At 44.1% G+C, this 15905-nt stretch overlaps 1 protein-coding gene and 1 long non-coding RNA gene across 3 annotated transcripts in view; one reads left to right on the forward strand and one right to left on the reverse strand.

Moving 5' to 3' along the window:
* The window catches only part of SLC39A9 (solute carrier family 39 member 9), a 43981-nt gene extending 37096 nt beyond the window's left edge, over nt 1–6885 (forward strand). Inside the window, exons 5-9 of one of the 2 annotated variants that reach the window (XM_038545062.1) lie at nt 416–501; nt 1048–1182; nt 2921–3022; nt 3808–3931; nt 4318–6885. In XM_038545062.1, coding sequence (XP_038400990.1) covers nt 416–501; nt 1048–1182; nt 2921–3022; nt 3808–3931; nt 4318–4337 — 467 coding nt within the window. In that variant the 3' untranslated portion in view covers nt 4338–6885. Of the gene's footprint in view, nt 1–415; nt 502–1047; nt 1183–2920; nt 3023–3807 lie in introns of both variants that reach the window. The other variant, XM_038545061.1, reaches the window with a different exon arrangement.
* A 367-nt stretch (nt 6886–7252) lies between these two features.
* LOC119872885 lies at nt 7253–15674 on the reverse strand. Its single transcript, XR_005363478.1, has 3 exons — nt 14980–15674; nt 14771–14882; nt 7253–7449 (listed from the first exon to the last, which is right to left on the reverse strand). It is a non-coding gene; the product is annotated as an uncharacterized LOC119872885 (long non-coding RNA).
* Nucleotides 15675–15905: the final 231 nt, after the last annotated feature.

The following is a 15905-nucleotide window of genomic DNA, read 5'->3' on the forward strand; positions in this document are numbered from 1 at the left end:
TCACCTGGACCCTTCAAATATAACATGCTTATCTGACAAAAATTCATTTAGCCAGCCAATACTTGCTTAAGTATTAACCATCTATGTACAATATTTATGTTTTTCCTACAAGATACAGAGATGCTTACTTTGCAGTCTTTGCAATTTCTGTTATAAGAGCTGACATACTGAATATTTGGGGCCAGGTGCTAAGCTGTTTACATGTGTTACCTCATTTAACCTTCATGAAAATCCTAGGAATATATATACTTCCTTGAGTCCATTTTAGAGATAAGATGGCTAAGGTTCAGAAAAGGTTAAGGAACCGTAACACAGTCACATGCAGCTCTACCTGACTCTAAAGCCCACACACAAAACTACACTATTATAGTTGTTGTTGTCATAGTGTCTTATGTTTTATTTTTTCCAAATTTAGCGGACGGTGTTGCCTTAGGAGCAGCAGCCTCTACTTCACAGACTAGCGTCCAATTAATTGTGTTTGTGGCAATAATGCTACATAAGGTAAGCAGAACTTTAGTGAAAGATTTGATATTGAATATATTCATAATTAAAATTTCTCTTTGGTCATTAACATTTTTTTGGAATGGGAAAATGTTTTAGTTTTCTTAATTGCCATTCATTTCAGACAGTTGACTAGCTCTATTCATAGCTAGGATTTTTTGCTACTATTTTCGTAAACTTTCACTTGAAGGGACTTTTTTATGGTCATATATACAAACTCTTAAATTCTCTACAGATTTCTGTATTTTAAATATTTCTGTATTTAATTTTTGTTCATAAATATTTTTGCTTTCTTATAATCTTTTCTTGACTATTTCTCTTTTACTACTAAGAAACACACACACACACACACACACACACACACACACACAGAAGTGTAGGATATTTTCTTAGCTTAGAACATTAATTCCTAAAAGGCAGAACTCAATTTTGGTGTACCATGCCTGGTTTTTTTTTTTATGAGAATTCAGTCAAATGACATGTACTTCATAATACAGCAGTGATCCATACTTTTAAGAGTAATCAGGAATAATTTTTCTTTTCCAGGCACCAGCTGCTTTTGGACTAGTTTCCTTCTTAATGCATGCTGGCCTAGAACGGAATAGAATCAGAAAACACTTACTGGTTTTTGCACTGGCAGCACCAGTTATGTCCATGGTGACATACTTAGGACTAAGTAAGGTAAGTCTGATTCATTCATAGCTTATCTAGACAAGTATCTAATTCTTTTGTGACTTATCAGAACTTACGGTCTCTTATGTTGAATTTGTCAATTAAGTTACCCCCTCAAACTAAAGATGAAATTAGGAGTAAAAGCCAGTACAAGGTAAAAATCTTAATTGCAAGGCATTCTCTTCATAAATTTTGAACATTTTCCTATTCAATTAATTTGAAAATTTCTTTTCCATCAGTTCTGAAAACATTTGCACAGACAAATGATCTGTAAATAGCATAACTCAAGCCTAACCAGACACTGGTTTTGTTTGACAGATATAGAAGTCACAACAGTACATATTTAATGTTATGTATTTAATTCATTTAATGCAGGCACATGAAGTGTGAGGGACAGGCAAACAGCAGCTTTGAGAAGAGTAGGGAGTAGAGGGATGTCTTTGTTCTCCTATCACCACATATAAAATATCCAGTTGTGTGTGTGTTTTTTTTAAGATTTTATTTATTCAGAGAGACACAGAGAGAGAGAGAGGCAGAGACATAGGCAGAGGGAGGAGAAATAGGCTCCATGCGGGGAGCCCAAGGTAGGACTTGATCCCAGGACCCCGGGATCATGCCCTGAGCTGAAAGACTGTCACTCAACCACTGAGCCACCCAGGCGTCCCTCCAATTCTTTATCATTGCACTGAGCATAACGTCAGTCCTGAAGTAACTTGTGTCACTTGTCAGTTCCAAGCCTGGGCATTCTTCCCTGTTCACGCTGGATCTTTCCCTACCTTCCAGTTCTGTCCCCTGGGGCTGCAGGACCTCCCTGCTGTACTTCAGTGTGAACTGATTAGCAACAAGAGAAAAATCTGAGAACCAAACTGACTCAGGGCTAGTGTATATGAACTGCTTTCCCCTATACTCTCTGTCAGGGTCATTGATTCTTCTAAGTGTCATTCCATTCGTAGCTGATAGAGTAAAACTCGTATCAAAAAGAACATATGAGAAATGAGATGGTTAAAAGATGATTAAGTTCCTGTTAATCAGGTTTATTGATCTGGATTACTAACAAATGAGGTGTTATAAAAACCCCCTCTGATCATTTGAAGAGCCTTTTCTTCTTTCAGTCCATAAGCAGTATATAATTATCCTCTTTATCACTTCACTGACCAGTGCAAGTCTTTAGAACTTCTGATAAGAAGGTATAATTCTGGAGGTATGGGGTTACCTGTTACATTGTAGTGTGTTCTCTTTTTAAATTTTTAATTGTCATAGTCCATAGGTCCACTTTTTTAATAGAAAAAGGTAAAGTTAATTGTGTCAAGATTAGTTTAGAAGATGTTTCTAATCTCTGTGAGGGCAGGTGCTGCAATTTGATTACCACTGTATCTCAAGCACCAGCCTAGAGCCTGATATATGTATAAGGATGTTCGTTAAATATTAGTAGAATAAATGAATGAATGTACAAAATTTAATACCTGCATTAATAATGCTGTTGATTCCATTGTAAGAATAATACATGCCAGATCTGTTTAACCAGACTTGAAATTTGTTTGAAAAAGCAATTGTGTACATCATCAATGTACAGTCTTTAAACTCTTATTTGGAAGCTTCTCATCAATAACAAAATTGCTCTGATCTCAAGATGTCCCTGTTGCACCAGTTGTGAATACTGTTGTTTTTCTTTTTAAATCAGGATTTCTTCTTGACCCTGAATTTTACTTAATTTTTCTTCTTTCTCTCCCTGTCTCTCTCTTCACAGAGCAGTAAAGAAGCCCTTTCAGAGGTCAATGCCACTGGAGTGGCCATGCTTTTCTCTGCTGGGACATTTCTTTATGTTGCCACAGTACATGTCCTCCCTGAGGTGGGCGGAATGGGGCACAGCCACAAACCCGATTCCAATGGCGGGAGGGGCCTCAGCCGCCTAGAGGTGGCCGCCCTGGTTCTGGGTTGCCTCATCCCACTCATCCTGTCAGTAGGACACCAGCATTAAACGTCGGGTTCTGGCCTCAGGCCACAGCTCTTTGCCGTCCCATGAGAACAGCCAGCACGTGATAGCTGCTCACTTCCTCAGTCTCTTGTCTCACTTTGCCCGTCTCCACCTGTATTCCTAGAGTCCAGAGGGAGGTGAGATTCAAACCTGGAGAAATGGAAAGCTTTTAGAGTAGAAACAACACACTGCGACTGGATATAGACATTCCGTTGTGTTGTTTTTTTAAAGGGCCCTAGGCATTTTGAGTTTTGATGTTTCTCTTAACCCTATTCTCAGGGAAGGTGGAATTTCATTTTAAGGAAAAGTGGAGAACTTCATGAACTCACCATGAAATAGTAATTATGAAAGTACAGTGTTCTGTAATTAAGCTAAATCTCTTTCTTAGTTTAGAGGCGCTGCCACTTACTTTATCCATTGATTTTTAACATGGTCCTCACCGTGTCAGACTGGTGCTTTAGCATCTATGCCACATGCCTTGATAAAGGTCATAATGCCCACTGTCTTAGATGCTAAAGGTAATTGTAGTTTATTTGGGACAAGAGTCAGGAAAATGACAGCAAGACGCATGAAAAGCTGACTTTTTACTGAGAACTGTCCATTGACAAGAGGATGTCTGGAGAGACTTAACACCTCCTTTCACATCTGCCTCTTTAAAGAGAGCCTGCCATTCCATCAAATGGAGCAGCAGAGATGGACTAGCGTCGAAGGAGGCGACTAGTATTTCTTCTCAAGTTCTCCTTTGCAGAGTACCTGCCTCCAATGCAGAGGAGCCAAGTTCTGGTAGGTTCAGGCCCACTCAGGCTTTCCTTTCAAGAACAGTCAGATCCCAAAGTGTCTTTTGAAATGAAAGGGTTTTAATTTTAAGTGAATTTGGATAGTAACTGACATCTTTGTAGTAATCTTTTTAAAAGTAAGATTACCAAAACCTATGTTGTCCCTATTTTTCTTTTTAAGTATTTATCTTAGCAGACTAGCAGTCCCTCTGGCAAATCCTTGGTGTCCCTTGGGGAGTGCTAGGCCAGTGTCATATAAATCCCTGTACCAGTGAAGAAAGTCAAGATGTATGACAAGTGGGAAGTGTTTGCCTCTTGATTTAAAGCTTATTGAAATCATGTCTCTTGTCTCTTCATCTTTTCCATGCTCTCCTCCTGTCTTTCCTCCCCCAGCCCCTCCTCCTTATCTATAATTTGCTGCTTACTGCTGGTGGTGATGTTAGTATCTGTGTGAACTGAATTCTCATCAGGACAACCACTTCTTGAACTGTGATGATGAAGATAACATTGTCTCTGTTCTTTATTCCTTCAATGAAGTTACCTTTGTGTCAAATGCAACTTTGTTAAGCCCTTAAAATATCACTTCCTCATATGTGAGATGACACAATCACTAATATTCTGGTCATTTGAACAGTTGAGATAGTAAAAGTGTTTAACAAACTGGGATGATTTTTCCATATTTGCCAAAATCCCTGTAAACTTTGTGTTATCAACTAAGTGTATAATACTGTCATTAATTTATTTTGATTTTCTGTACCATTTCAAAACATTATATAAAGAGGGAACCAAGACTATTTTCTTCAGGGCAGTGGGTTTAGGAGTTCGTAAAATGTTTTATATAGCGTATATGCCAGCATGCCTTTAATTTCTTTATTTCCTTCCTAGATTTGTCACTGGGTCAGCAGCTATGGAAATAGAACTTGCGAGCCCTCTGCTGGCTGTAGACCAAAGTAGCATAAATAGGATCTGGTTTTGTATAGTGGCTGGCAACCATTGCATATGATATTAAAACCAACAAAGGTACAGTCTGGAAAGTCTAAGTGACTTTCCTGATAACAACTCTGAGGAATCACGGGGCTTTGTCTGATCCTTTAAGATGTCATGGTTGGTTGCCTTGATTCTCCCTGGAAATGTACTTTGTTAAATAAACAGTACATCCTAGTGTCTGGTTTGGTGTGCGTAGCAGCACTTTCTCTCATACTGTTGTGTGCAACAGTGAGAAATTTGTTCTGCCGGCCAAAGCCTGTTTCAGCAGTGCCTTGCCATTATTAAAAGTTTGTCTAGAATATCTTGCTGGGGGTTGGGGCCGCTGGGCTTGCACTCTGGTGAGGAGGATTGAACCATCAAATTTCCAAATTCACCTTCCCCTCTGGACCTCGCATTGACAGGCGAACCTTGTAAGGCCTCTCAGCTCTCAGAAGCTACAGGCTTTCCCAGTTTTTAAAGTTTCTGCCTCAGGAACTCCTTTCTCTCCTGGTCAGTGGGCAGAAATAGCCATACTAATCTTAGAGGGCTCAAATGCAGCTTCAGGCAGCAAGGGGCCGAGCAGCATGACAGAGGCCTTCTTTATTGCAGGAAGAACTTGCCCATGGCGGGCAGTGTCCCGGCAGAGGGCACAGCAGTTGCCAGTTACTGGCACATTTCAGTTCTGTTTTCCTCTTGTATCTTCTGCCTCCTTAGATGGAGATGCCTTAATGCTCTCACACATTGGGCAGCATTGGCAATTCCTAAGTTGCTGCTGTGATTACAGATGGAATTACTGGCTACCAAAGAGATGCAGCTGATGATGAAGAGCATGGCCCTTCCTTCCTCATAGCCTGAGCTAGTCTTTATTACAATTTGACTCCGATTTCCTTGGTAGGGACAGATTTCTTCAGATTCCGAACACACTCTGGCAAATGAAGGTGAAAAACACTACTGGTCCACTCCCCTCCCTTTTTCTCCAGCCAATTGCATATCAGACCCCATTTCCCCGAAGCAGCGCTGTTCTAGGTCTTGTGGCTTTCCTGTACACGCTGTAGTTAGATTTGTTTTAGGCACAGGCTCTGCACCGTGGAGTATAGATGGTTGGAAACAGTTGCCATCTACAAAGGCTATGTGTTTTCTCTTCCCCTGTCACCTTTTTTCCCTATTCAAAACAGTTGAGTCAGCCCTGTTCTATATTTTGAATCATTAGAGAAAGGTCAAAGATGGTCATTTTGAGGGGTCAGTTCTTGGTAGAGAGTAGGCAATGAAATTATGTTTTTTATCAGCCTACTTGTGTCCCTGCCTTGGTTTTTCTCTTTTTCAAGGATTAGAACTAGGGGGACACACCAGCTTTGGAGTATTATACCCCTCAGACCTGTGGTAGCTAGGTACTAAACAGGGAGCTGTCTACCAACAACACAAGCCCTTAGAAAATGCTCTTGTCTATAGGGCCCCTGTGCCCCTTGGGAGCTTGAAAATATTGGCCAGATTCTTCTAAAACTGCTACAGTGGAAGGTGATCTACAGGAGAACTATCCTTGCATTAGAAAATCTCTACTCAAAACAATAATCCCAAGAGCACTATTGGAGATGCTATCAATGATGGAGCCCCCCTCCTTTTACCTGAGACATCTAGATTCACCCCAGGAGACTTGAGGGAAAATTGTGACTTGTAGGAAAGGACTAGACAACCATTGGGAGTTCTCCAGATATGCTCAGCCTAACGCAAGGAATTTGGCTTTGATCTTTTTTTCTGATAGCATTTCTAGCAAGTTGGAAGTCTCATGGGATAAAACTGCAGTTCCCCTGGTTCAGTAGCTTGAACAGTGATTTTAAATGTCCCCTTTTCTGGATCCTTTGTAAACATGAAATCATTCCATGGATGGCTGCCTTATAATTTTGTCTTTCCACATTAATTGTGAATGGTTAAAAAAAATTTTTTTTGCTGTTTTCTGATTTGTTTTATGATATTAAATTTTTATTAGTGCATACCTTATGTGAGTGGCTCATTAATCTCTTAGCAGTCCACTTTTTCTTTCTGACAGCTAGACTTGACCCATATTTGAACATCACAATAGGTAATGAAAAGCTTTCCAGGGCATGGGAAAGATGTACCCACTCTGTGCAGATCCTTTAGGGAAGGAGGTATGGGAGGTGAAGGACACAATACACCATATGTCCCAAAAGATACTAATTCATTGACTTTATTTTGCTTTGCCATCATTGTTAAATACTTAAGAAGGTAGCTGTCTACTCCTAGAAAAGAGAAGCAGGCAACAGATCTTTTTTTTTTTTTTTTAAGATTTTATTTATTTATTCATGAGATAGAGAGAGAGAGAGAGAGAGGCAGAGACACAGGCAGAGGGAGAAGCAGGCTCCATGCAGGGAGCCTGACATGGGACTCGATCCAGGGTCTCCAGGATCACGACCAGGGCCGAAGGCAGGCGCTACACCGCTGAGCCACCCAGGGATCCCCCAGGCAACAGATCTTGATCATAGTGGGTTCATGTCAAAGGGCAGAGTTGCTCTAGCAGTTTATAGAGGCTGTAGACACCTGACCCTGGAAATAGAGATCTTAATAGAAGTGCACTTTGTAAGTCTGTTTCTAATTCCTATAAATTAGGGCAGCATCCTATAGTGTAGTTTTTATAATGTCAGAAATAAGCAACCTTGTGTCCCATCCCTATGTCTAAAATGCCCTTCCCCAGTTCCCTCACCTTCTAGTCTTGATCTAGTCTCCTTTAGTTAGGCCTCCTGTGACCACTTTATTTAAAACTAATCTGCCACACCTCGATCAAGTGCTTCTTACCTTGTTCTTTCTTTTTCTGTAGCACTGGTCCTTTTAATCTGCTTTATAACAATAGATACATCCTTACTTTGACCTTCCCTACTAAACTGTAAGCTCCGGGAAGCTAGGTTCTCAATAAATACACGTTGTTAAATGAATTGCTGTGCTCCAAGGGAGCACTTTCTAATCTGTGGCCGTGTGGCACTAATCTGTAGCACGGCCCCAGTCATCCGCAGAACAAGCTGCTGGCCTTACATGTAGCTCTGCCCTTGCTCACGCTGAGGTGAGGGCTTGGGGATTAGCCAAGAGGTGAGGAGTCCGCACATAGGGCTGAGTGTACAGGTGGGAACTTAACTAGGTTTGGGTTCCTAATCCATGCCCAGCTAGTGTTAGTAAGGTACTGTTGGAGGGACCCAAACTTCTGGATCCCCTTTCTGGCTCAGCTATTGATTTCTGTTGCAATGTTAGCCATCACTCAGTTTTATTAACTTGAGTAGGAATATGAGAGAAGATGTATCACATTCCAACTGTCTTATTTATAGAGGAATCCTGAAACATACAAGAGCCATCAGAGGAGGGAGCTCAGTGGAGACAGGATGAGAAGCCAGGGCGTCTGAGGAGGTGTCAAAGGAGCTGGATGTTTTCCTTCATCTAGAATGTTCTTAGGGACAGAACTTGACCACCATCAGATACTTCAAGGGCTGTCAAGTGTAAGAAAGCATATATCCTGTTTTATCCAGAAGGTGGAATAGGACTTAAGCTGAGCCTTACCTCTTCTTTCAGCAGCGTTAACTCAGCACTGAGTCCTTCCTACAGACCGGGCACCTGCAGGTGCTAAGTGTTCAAAAGGGAGTAGGCGTCATTTCCAGTTCTTAAGGAGCTTGTGGGTTCAGAGAGGGATTCAAACAAGAAAACAATTGCCAATAGTAATAGGAGACAGGCACAGGGAACTAAGAGAACACATGGGGGCAAGGAGCCCAGAGTGAGGCTTCAGGGACGACATCCAGAGGGAGATGAGCCCTGCGCTGAACTCCAAGATGGAACAGAATGAGCTGTGAAGCAGTTGGGAACGAATCCCTGAGCAGGAGGACAACTCTGCACAGAAGGTGCCACTGACTGGCTAAAGGTGAGGGAGGCAATGACAGGTAGTGCATGTGATGTGTCCATTCCCTAGGTGACGTCTGTACTTCCAGATGTAAAAGTCCACTGGTAATTGGGCCTAGCCAGGGCTTTGTGATTCCTGCCTCACCTCCAGCCTTCCCAGGCACTGCCCGGCTGGCCTCTTGAGTTCCCATCATCACTCAGGTGATTCGTGGATGTGGTAGTCCCAAGATCCCTGTGCTCCAGAGGCTCCTCTGGCACCTCAAGATGGAGCTTGGTGACTTTTTTCCTCCCTCATCCCTGCTTATCCCCTACTTCTTGGCTGGGGGCCCAAACACCCCTCCCATCCCTTTTCTGAACATCTCTGTCAGCTGCAGCTACGTATAGAGGGCCAGGTGGGAGCTCAATCTTCCTTCCATCGTTTGGTTCTCCCTCCCCAAAACTCCGATGCCCCCTGTACCCAGGTTTACTAAAGGGGACTTGTGGAACATGGAACCTCTGTCATCACTGTCTCACTAGTCTTCACCCTCCACCTCTCCAGCCCTCCAGGCCCTGTGAGAACAGGGTCTCCCCTGGCCCAGAGGCTGAGGTGGGAGCAGGAGGGGCAGGAATGTGAGTAGACCCTCCCTCCCATTCTCTGCAACCCCTAATTTTGCCCTGCTGGATATTTGGAGAAACCAAAAGGGAACATCTGCTCTTGGAGCTGGAGAAAACATTCCCAGGTTGGCGCGATGCTGAGAGTTGGCAAGGCCCCTTTTTGATATATGAAGCCATGAAGGTTTCAGAGTAACTTGCCCAAGGTCTTTAATCAAGTAAAGGTGGAGCTAACACAGGGGCCTGAGACCCTGGCACCTGATCCAGTGAATCGCTAATTCTGTTCCAGATGAAAAACCAGCACCCTGGCTCTTCCTCAGATGTTCTGGAGAGTGTGTGAGGTTGTAACAATAAATGGCTTTGGGCCTATTGGCCAAACTGAACACATCCCTCTTCCCCAGTGAAATGTACTTGCTCTTAGAAGCCAAGTTAATGTATACATTTTCACCCACATACCCACGAGGGGGAGCCCAGAATACCTTCAATGTTTCTAAGCAGTGTGCTGCTGCCCACGGCCGTGCCGTTGGATGCCAATGGACCATGTTAGTGCTGTGAAGCAGCCGGCAGCCTGGCAGGGCAGAAAGGTCCTTGGGCCACTCCCAGAAAGACTTCTACTCTGGCAACCTTGGATGTGAGCAGTTGTCAACCAGAGAGGGCAGAAGCCTAGCAAGAGGCTGACCCTGCTGAGGAAAACAGAACTATCTCGTCTAACGCAAGAATCTCCCAGCCCGGGGAGGACTTGCCAGAGACAGGGCAGGTGGTCTGTGCACATACTCTCCTTTGGCTTCCTGCCCCCCTAACTTGGCCTACTGGCTTCAACCGTGCATGCAGTGCCCTGTACCCACTTCCTCCCTCCTGGGGGGCAGCCATGCCCTGTGCTAGTAAAGGAGCCTAAGACCCATGCCTGGCCTTCAACAATGCAGTCAAAGTGGAATACAATTCAGTAAAAAGGGGAGGAAGGTGTGGCATCACAAAAGAGGAGTCATCTGAGCTGAAACTTGAAGTAGGATTTTTGGGGAGTTGAAAAGCACTGTGGGTGGAGGGAACAGCAAATAAAAAGGAGCCATGAAAGTTTGGTGGCTTCCGGGAATATCAGACCCAGCATGGCTGGGGCAGAGTGTTGGGGAGAGTGGGGAGCTCCAACAACAGGTTGGGATGAAGGAATGGAGATCAGGTGGGGCTGAGAGAACACGGATGCCCAGAGATGCCCAGTGATTATCCTCCGTTCACATGACAGATGGCAGAGCCTGGATTTAAACCCATCTTAGCACTAAAAGCAGGCAACAAGTCAGCCTTCTGAAGATTGCTTTCTCATACGTTCTCAACCATGCTACAGATTGTTTTATTCTCACAAGGAAAAGCTGAGGCCCTGAGGGATCAGGCTCCATTTGGTGTGCAAACAAGACATCACAGCACCCGAATGGGGCCATGGGAAGACAAGTCAATTCAGTAAGCATTTGTTGAGCACCTACTACAGCCCTGGACTCTGGTCCTCAAGGAGCTCACAGTCTGGAAGGGACATAAACACATGGAGGAAAACCCCCAAACACACACAGACAGACCCGGACATCCTAGAATGGGAGGAGGGGCAAAGGTCCACGGGAACCAAGCAAAGATAACCTGAGTGATGAAGGGGTAGTTTCAGCCAAATTCGTGCCACATGCTGTGGAATCCAGGACAGGAGCCCCACTGATGGAATTAGAGCTGGAGGAAAAGAAGTTCCAGGAGAGAGATTTGATGCTACAGGAGGGCCTGGCCTGGAGCCCAGATCTTTTCCGCCTCTTCTGCTTCTTGGCCCCATAGGGATACTTGTGCTGGATCCAGCCAGTAGTCTGACACAGGTGCCAGGGCAGCCCAGGGAACCAAAAACAGGAGCATTCTTGGGTCCTTCACTTGGCACCAGTCTGGCCCGCCTGCCTGAGCGTGGGATCAGGACACAAAGGGCTGGGAGCTGAGGAGGTGACACTATGGAAGGATCTGCTATTGTCCAGGTTGCTGGGGCTTTTTGAGGTCCGATCAGGGTGTGATTCCAAGGAAAGTCCCCTGGAGTCTCCCTGCTTGTTCCTGACTGAAGTGAGTTAAGGAAGACTGTCTGGCTCACCCTACCTGAAATGTAAGATCAGTGAGCTGGATCCCAGTCAGTCAAGATTCACATGTTTCCTTACCATGAGCTAGTCATGTGTAACAGCCATGCTAATACCTGTTGCATGGAACAGTGGTGACTGTCAATGAGCCTGCAGACTCTGGATAAAAGCACATTATGACCATGTGTGTTTTGTCATACAGCAAAGGAAATTATCAAGATGAACTGGCACCTAAGGAATGGAGGGAAATATTTGCAAACCATCTATCTGATAAGAGCTAATATCAAAAATATAATAAGGGACTCATATAACTCAGTATAAGCTGATCAGAAAATGGGCAAAAGGGGATCCCTGGGTGGCGTAGCGGTTTGGCGCCTGCCTTTGGCCCAGGGTGCGATCCTGGAGACCCGGGATCGAATCTCACGTCAGGCTCCCGGTGCATGGAGCCTGCTTCTCCCTCTGCCTGTGTCTCTGCCTCTCTCTCTCTCACTGTGTGCCTATCATAAATAAATAAAAAACTTAAAAAAAATTTTTTTTAAAAAAGAAAATGGGCAAAAGGACTGGAAGAGACCTAGTAGTACTGAGGTAGGGCTGTTAGTATGGGTGCCAACCCTGATGCTTACGTACAATATAAACACACCCTCTCATGATTTTAAGGGGCAAAAACATCCCTCCAGGGAAATGCCTAAGCCAGGGGTGGTGTGTTGGCTCATGAGGACCAATTCACTACCGTCTTGTTACTGAATGAAGATTTACCAAAAGACACCACAAGCAAAGGCAACAAAAGCAGAAATAAGCAGGTGAGACTATATCGAACCAAAAATCTGCACAGTAAACCAACAACAAAATGAAAAGGCAGCCGGTGGAATGGGAGAAGATATTTGTAAATCACTGATCTGGTAAGGGGCTAATATCCAAAGAACTAGGGCGCCTGAGTGGCTCAGTGGTTGAGCGTCTGCCTTTGGCTCAGGTCATGATCCCTGGGTCTTGGGATTGAATCCCCCATCAGGCTTCCTGCCGGGAGCCTGCTTCTCCCTCTGCCTATGTCTCTGCTTCTCTCTCTGTGTGTCTCTCATGAATAAATAAATGAAATCTTAAAAAAATATATATCCAAAGAACACAATATCCCAAAACAAAATAAATCTAATTAAAAGTGGGCAAAGGAACTGAATAGATATTTTTCCGAAGTAGACATACAAATAGCTAATAGGTACATGAAAAGTGTGTCCAGCATCACTAATCAGGAAAACCACAATGAAATATCATTTCACACCTTTGCATAGCTGTTTGCATAGCTGTTATCAAAAAGGAGATAACAAGTGTTGGTGTGGGTGTGGAAGAAAGGGAACTCTCGTGTACCGATGGTGGGAATGTAAATTGGTGCACCCACTATGGAAGACAGCATGGAGATTCCTCAGAAAATTAAAAATTGAACTACCCTATGATCCAACAATATCACTTCTGGATATCCAAAGGAAATAAGTATCCTGAAGAGATGTCTGCACTCCGTGTTCATTGCAGCATTATTCAAAACAGCCGAGATATAGCAACAATGTAAGTGTAGATGAATGAATAACTGAAGTAAATGTGGTACATATATACACGAGATATTTTTTTTTTAAGTTTTTATTTATTTATTCATGAGAGATGCACAGAGAGAGAGAGAGAGAGAATAGAGACACAGGCAGAGGGAGAAGCAGGCTCCATGCAGGGAGCCTGACGTGAGACTCGATCCCGGGACTCCAGGATCACACCCTGGGCTGAAGGCAGGTGCTAAACCACTGAGCCACCCAGGGATCCCTAAAATGAGATATTTTTCACTGTAAAAAAAAGGACTTACTTTCTGCCATTTGCAACAACGTGGATGAACTTGGAGGACCTAACGGTAGGTGAAATAAAGCCAAACACAGAAAGACAAATGCCCTCTGACTTTGCTTATGTGTAGAATCTTAAACAGTCGGGGCAGCCCGGGTGGCTCAGCGATTTAGTGTCTACCTTCGGCCCAGGGCCTGATCCTGGAGACCCGGGTCGAGTCCCACACATCAGGCTCCCTGCATGGAGCCTGCTTCTCCCTCTGCCTGTGTCTCTGCATCTCTCTCTCTCTCTCTCTCTCTCTCTCTCTGTGTGTGTCTCCCATGAATAAATAAAATCTTTAAAAAAGAAAAAAAGAATCTTAAAAAGTAAAATTCATACAACCAGAGAGTAGAATTATGGTTATCAGGAACTAGTTGGGGGAAATGGGGAGATACTGGTCAAAGAGTACAAACTTTCAGTTATAAAATAAGTAAGTTCTGGAGATCTAGTGTACAGCATGGTGACTATAGTTAATAATACTGTATTATATACTTGAACAAGATTTGCTAAGAGAGTAGATCTTAAATGTTCTCACCATACACAGGCACACACACAAAGTAACTATGTGAGGTGATGAATATATTAACTCGACTGTGGTGAGCATTTCCCTGGGATATATGTACATGGATTAAATCATGTTATACACCTTTTAAAAATCATGTACAATCTATCTATGTCAGTCATACCTCAAAAAAGCTGAGCAAAAAAGAAATAAATAAAGGCCAAAAGAAAAAGAAAATGTATGTTCATTATTTAGGGCCTGTCCCTGAACACAGATGAGAGACTGGAATTTTACATTGTGTCTTCATTTCTGCAGGAACTTTGAGCTTGGGGGATCCCTGGGTGGTTCAGCGGTTTAGCACCTGCCTTTGGCCCAGGTCATGATCCTGGGGACCCTGGATCAAGTCCCACCTCGGGCTCCCTGCATGGAGCCTGCTTCTCCCTCCACCTGTGTCTCAGCCTCTTTCTCTCTCTGTGTCTCTCATGAATAAATAAATAAAATCTTTAAAAAAAAAAAAAAAAGAGGAACTTTGAGCTTTATGTGAGTTAGCATTGAGAGAAATCACTAGGGAAAAAGGGGAAAGGCTGAAAAGGAGGTCTACCATTTTTCCAGACCACATTTAATATGGTGGTGTCCTGCAGGGTGACTGGTACGGGCTTAGGATTCAGACTCAATCAAGTTATCTTGATCCTGTCACTTCTCTCATTCTACACATAACCGAGAAGGGCCTAGCATGCTCCAGAAATGACTAGTAGGAGAGTAACCTTAGGTAGACAACCTTTTTGAACTTCATTTACTCACTTAGAAAATGAAAAACAATATGTACCTCACTGAGACTGTTTCAAAAATTAAATGAAATGGCTAGAATGTAAACAATCTCCTTAGAACATCAGCTCTAGGTCTGAGCGTGCAAGGCATTCGTTCAAGACCCTGGGCATCTGCCCTTGACTGGTCTTACCTAGTTCCTGTTAAGATTGAGCAGTACCGGCTCACACTCGGCGCAGGGCACTGGATCGTCCCCAGCTTATTATGGTCTTCAGATAGTCTTCCTCAGAACTATCTGCCACCAGCTAGGACAGAGAACACAATGGAAGCAGAAACGGCTTCTCCCAAGGCTCACTTGGTATTATCCGGGCTGCTTAGCTGAGGGAAGCAGAAGCCACTTACGTATCTAGCAGTCCATCAAACTCTTGCTGTTTGCCTCTGGTCTTTCCACCCCACCTCAACCGCCATTGGCTAAGGTCTGTTCAAGTGTCCTGTGTGTAGAGGGAATGGGCAAAGATTGGTTTCTCTTCACCACTAAAGAGACTTGTGCTCTATTTCTTTCATTAAAGACACTGAACCCTTCCCAGGAACCATCGGGGCTCATTCTGCCCTGCTCCTTGGGAAGGGTTTCCTTAAGTTTGATTCCAGGTATCCTGCCTCTCTCCCTCCTGCGGCTCATGAGCTCAGCACTAGTCCTTCACAAGCAGCCAAAGCTGGTCCTGACCTGATTAAGCAGAAAAGGAATTAATATATTAAAATGATATTGGCATGACTACAGAACTAGGCCTGACCAGAGGCAAAGCTCCCAGGAATGCTGCCCAAAACTGTGCTGAGGAAGCCAGCTGATGACCAAGCTGCTGCCACAGAGCACTTGATGCTGCTGTCTGGGTGCCCCCCTGCCCGGGACAGTCACTACAGCCACTGTGGGCCCTGCTTGCCGCCTGGGGGACGCGACCTTGCAGCTGCAGGTGCCCTGCAAAGTGGTACCACTTTGCCTGGTACCACCTTCCCTGGAGATGCTGATACCTGTGCAGGCTTTTTCTTCACGTTTGTCACCTGCATCTCAAAGTCCTGCCTTAGTACCCCTCATCCATGAACTCCACACCACAGGCTTCTAACACGAGTTTTCTAACTTCCATTTGGGAAAAGCAGAACTAAAGCGGGAAATTTTCTGTGCTTCAGAAAATGTGTCCAAAAGAGTCCTAAAAAGTGTGTGCAGGGCAGCCTGAGTGGCTCAGCGGTTTAGCACCGCCTTCAGCCCAGGGCGTGATCCTGGAGACCCGGATCGAGTCCCGCATTGGGCTCCCTGCATGGAGCCTGCTTTTCCT

This window comes from Canis lupus, chromosome 8, assembly GCF_011100685.1.
Source record: "Canis lupus familiaris isolate Mischka breed German Shepherd chromosome 8, alternate assembly UU_Cfam_GSD_1.0, whole genome shotgun sequence".
Lineage (NCBI taxonomy): Eukaryota > Metazoa > Chordata > Mammalia > Carnivora > Canidae > Canis > Canis lupus.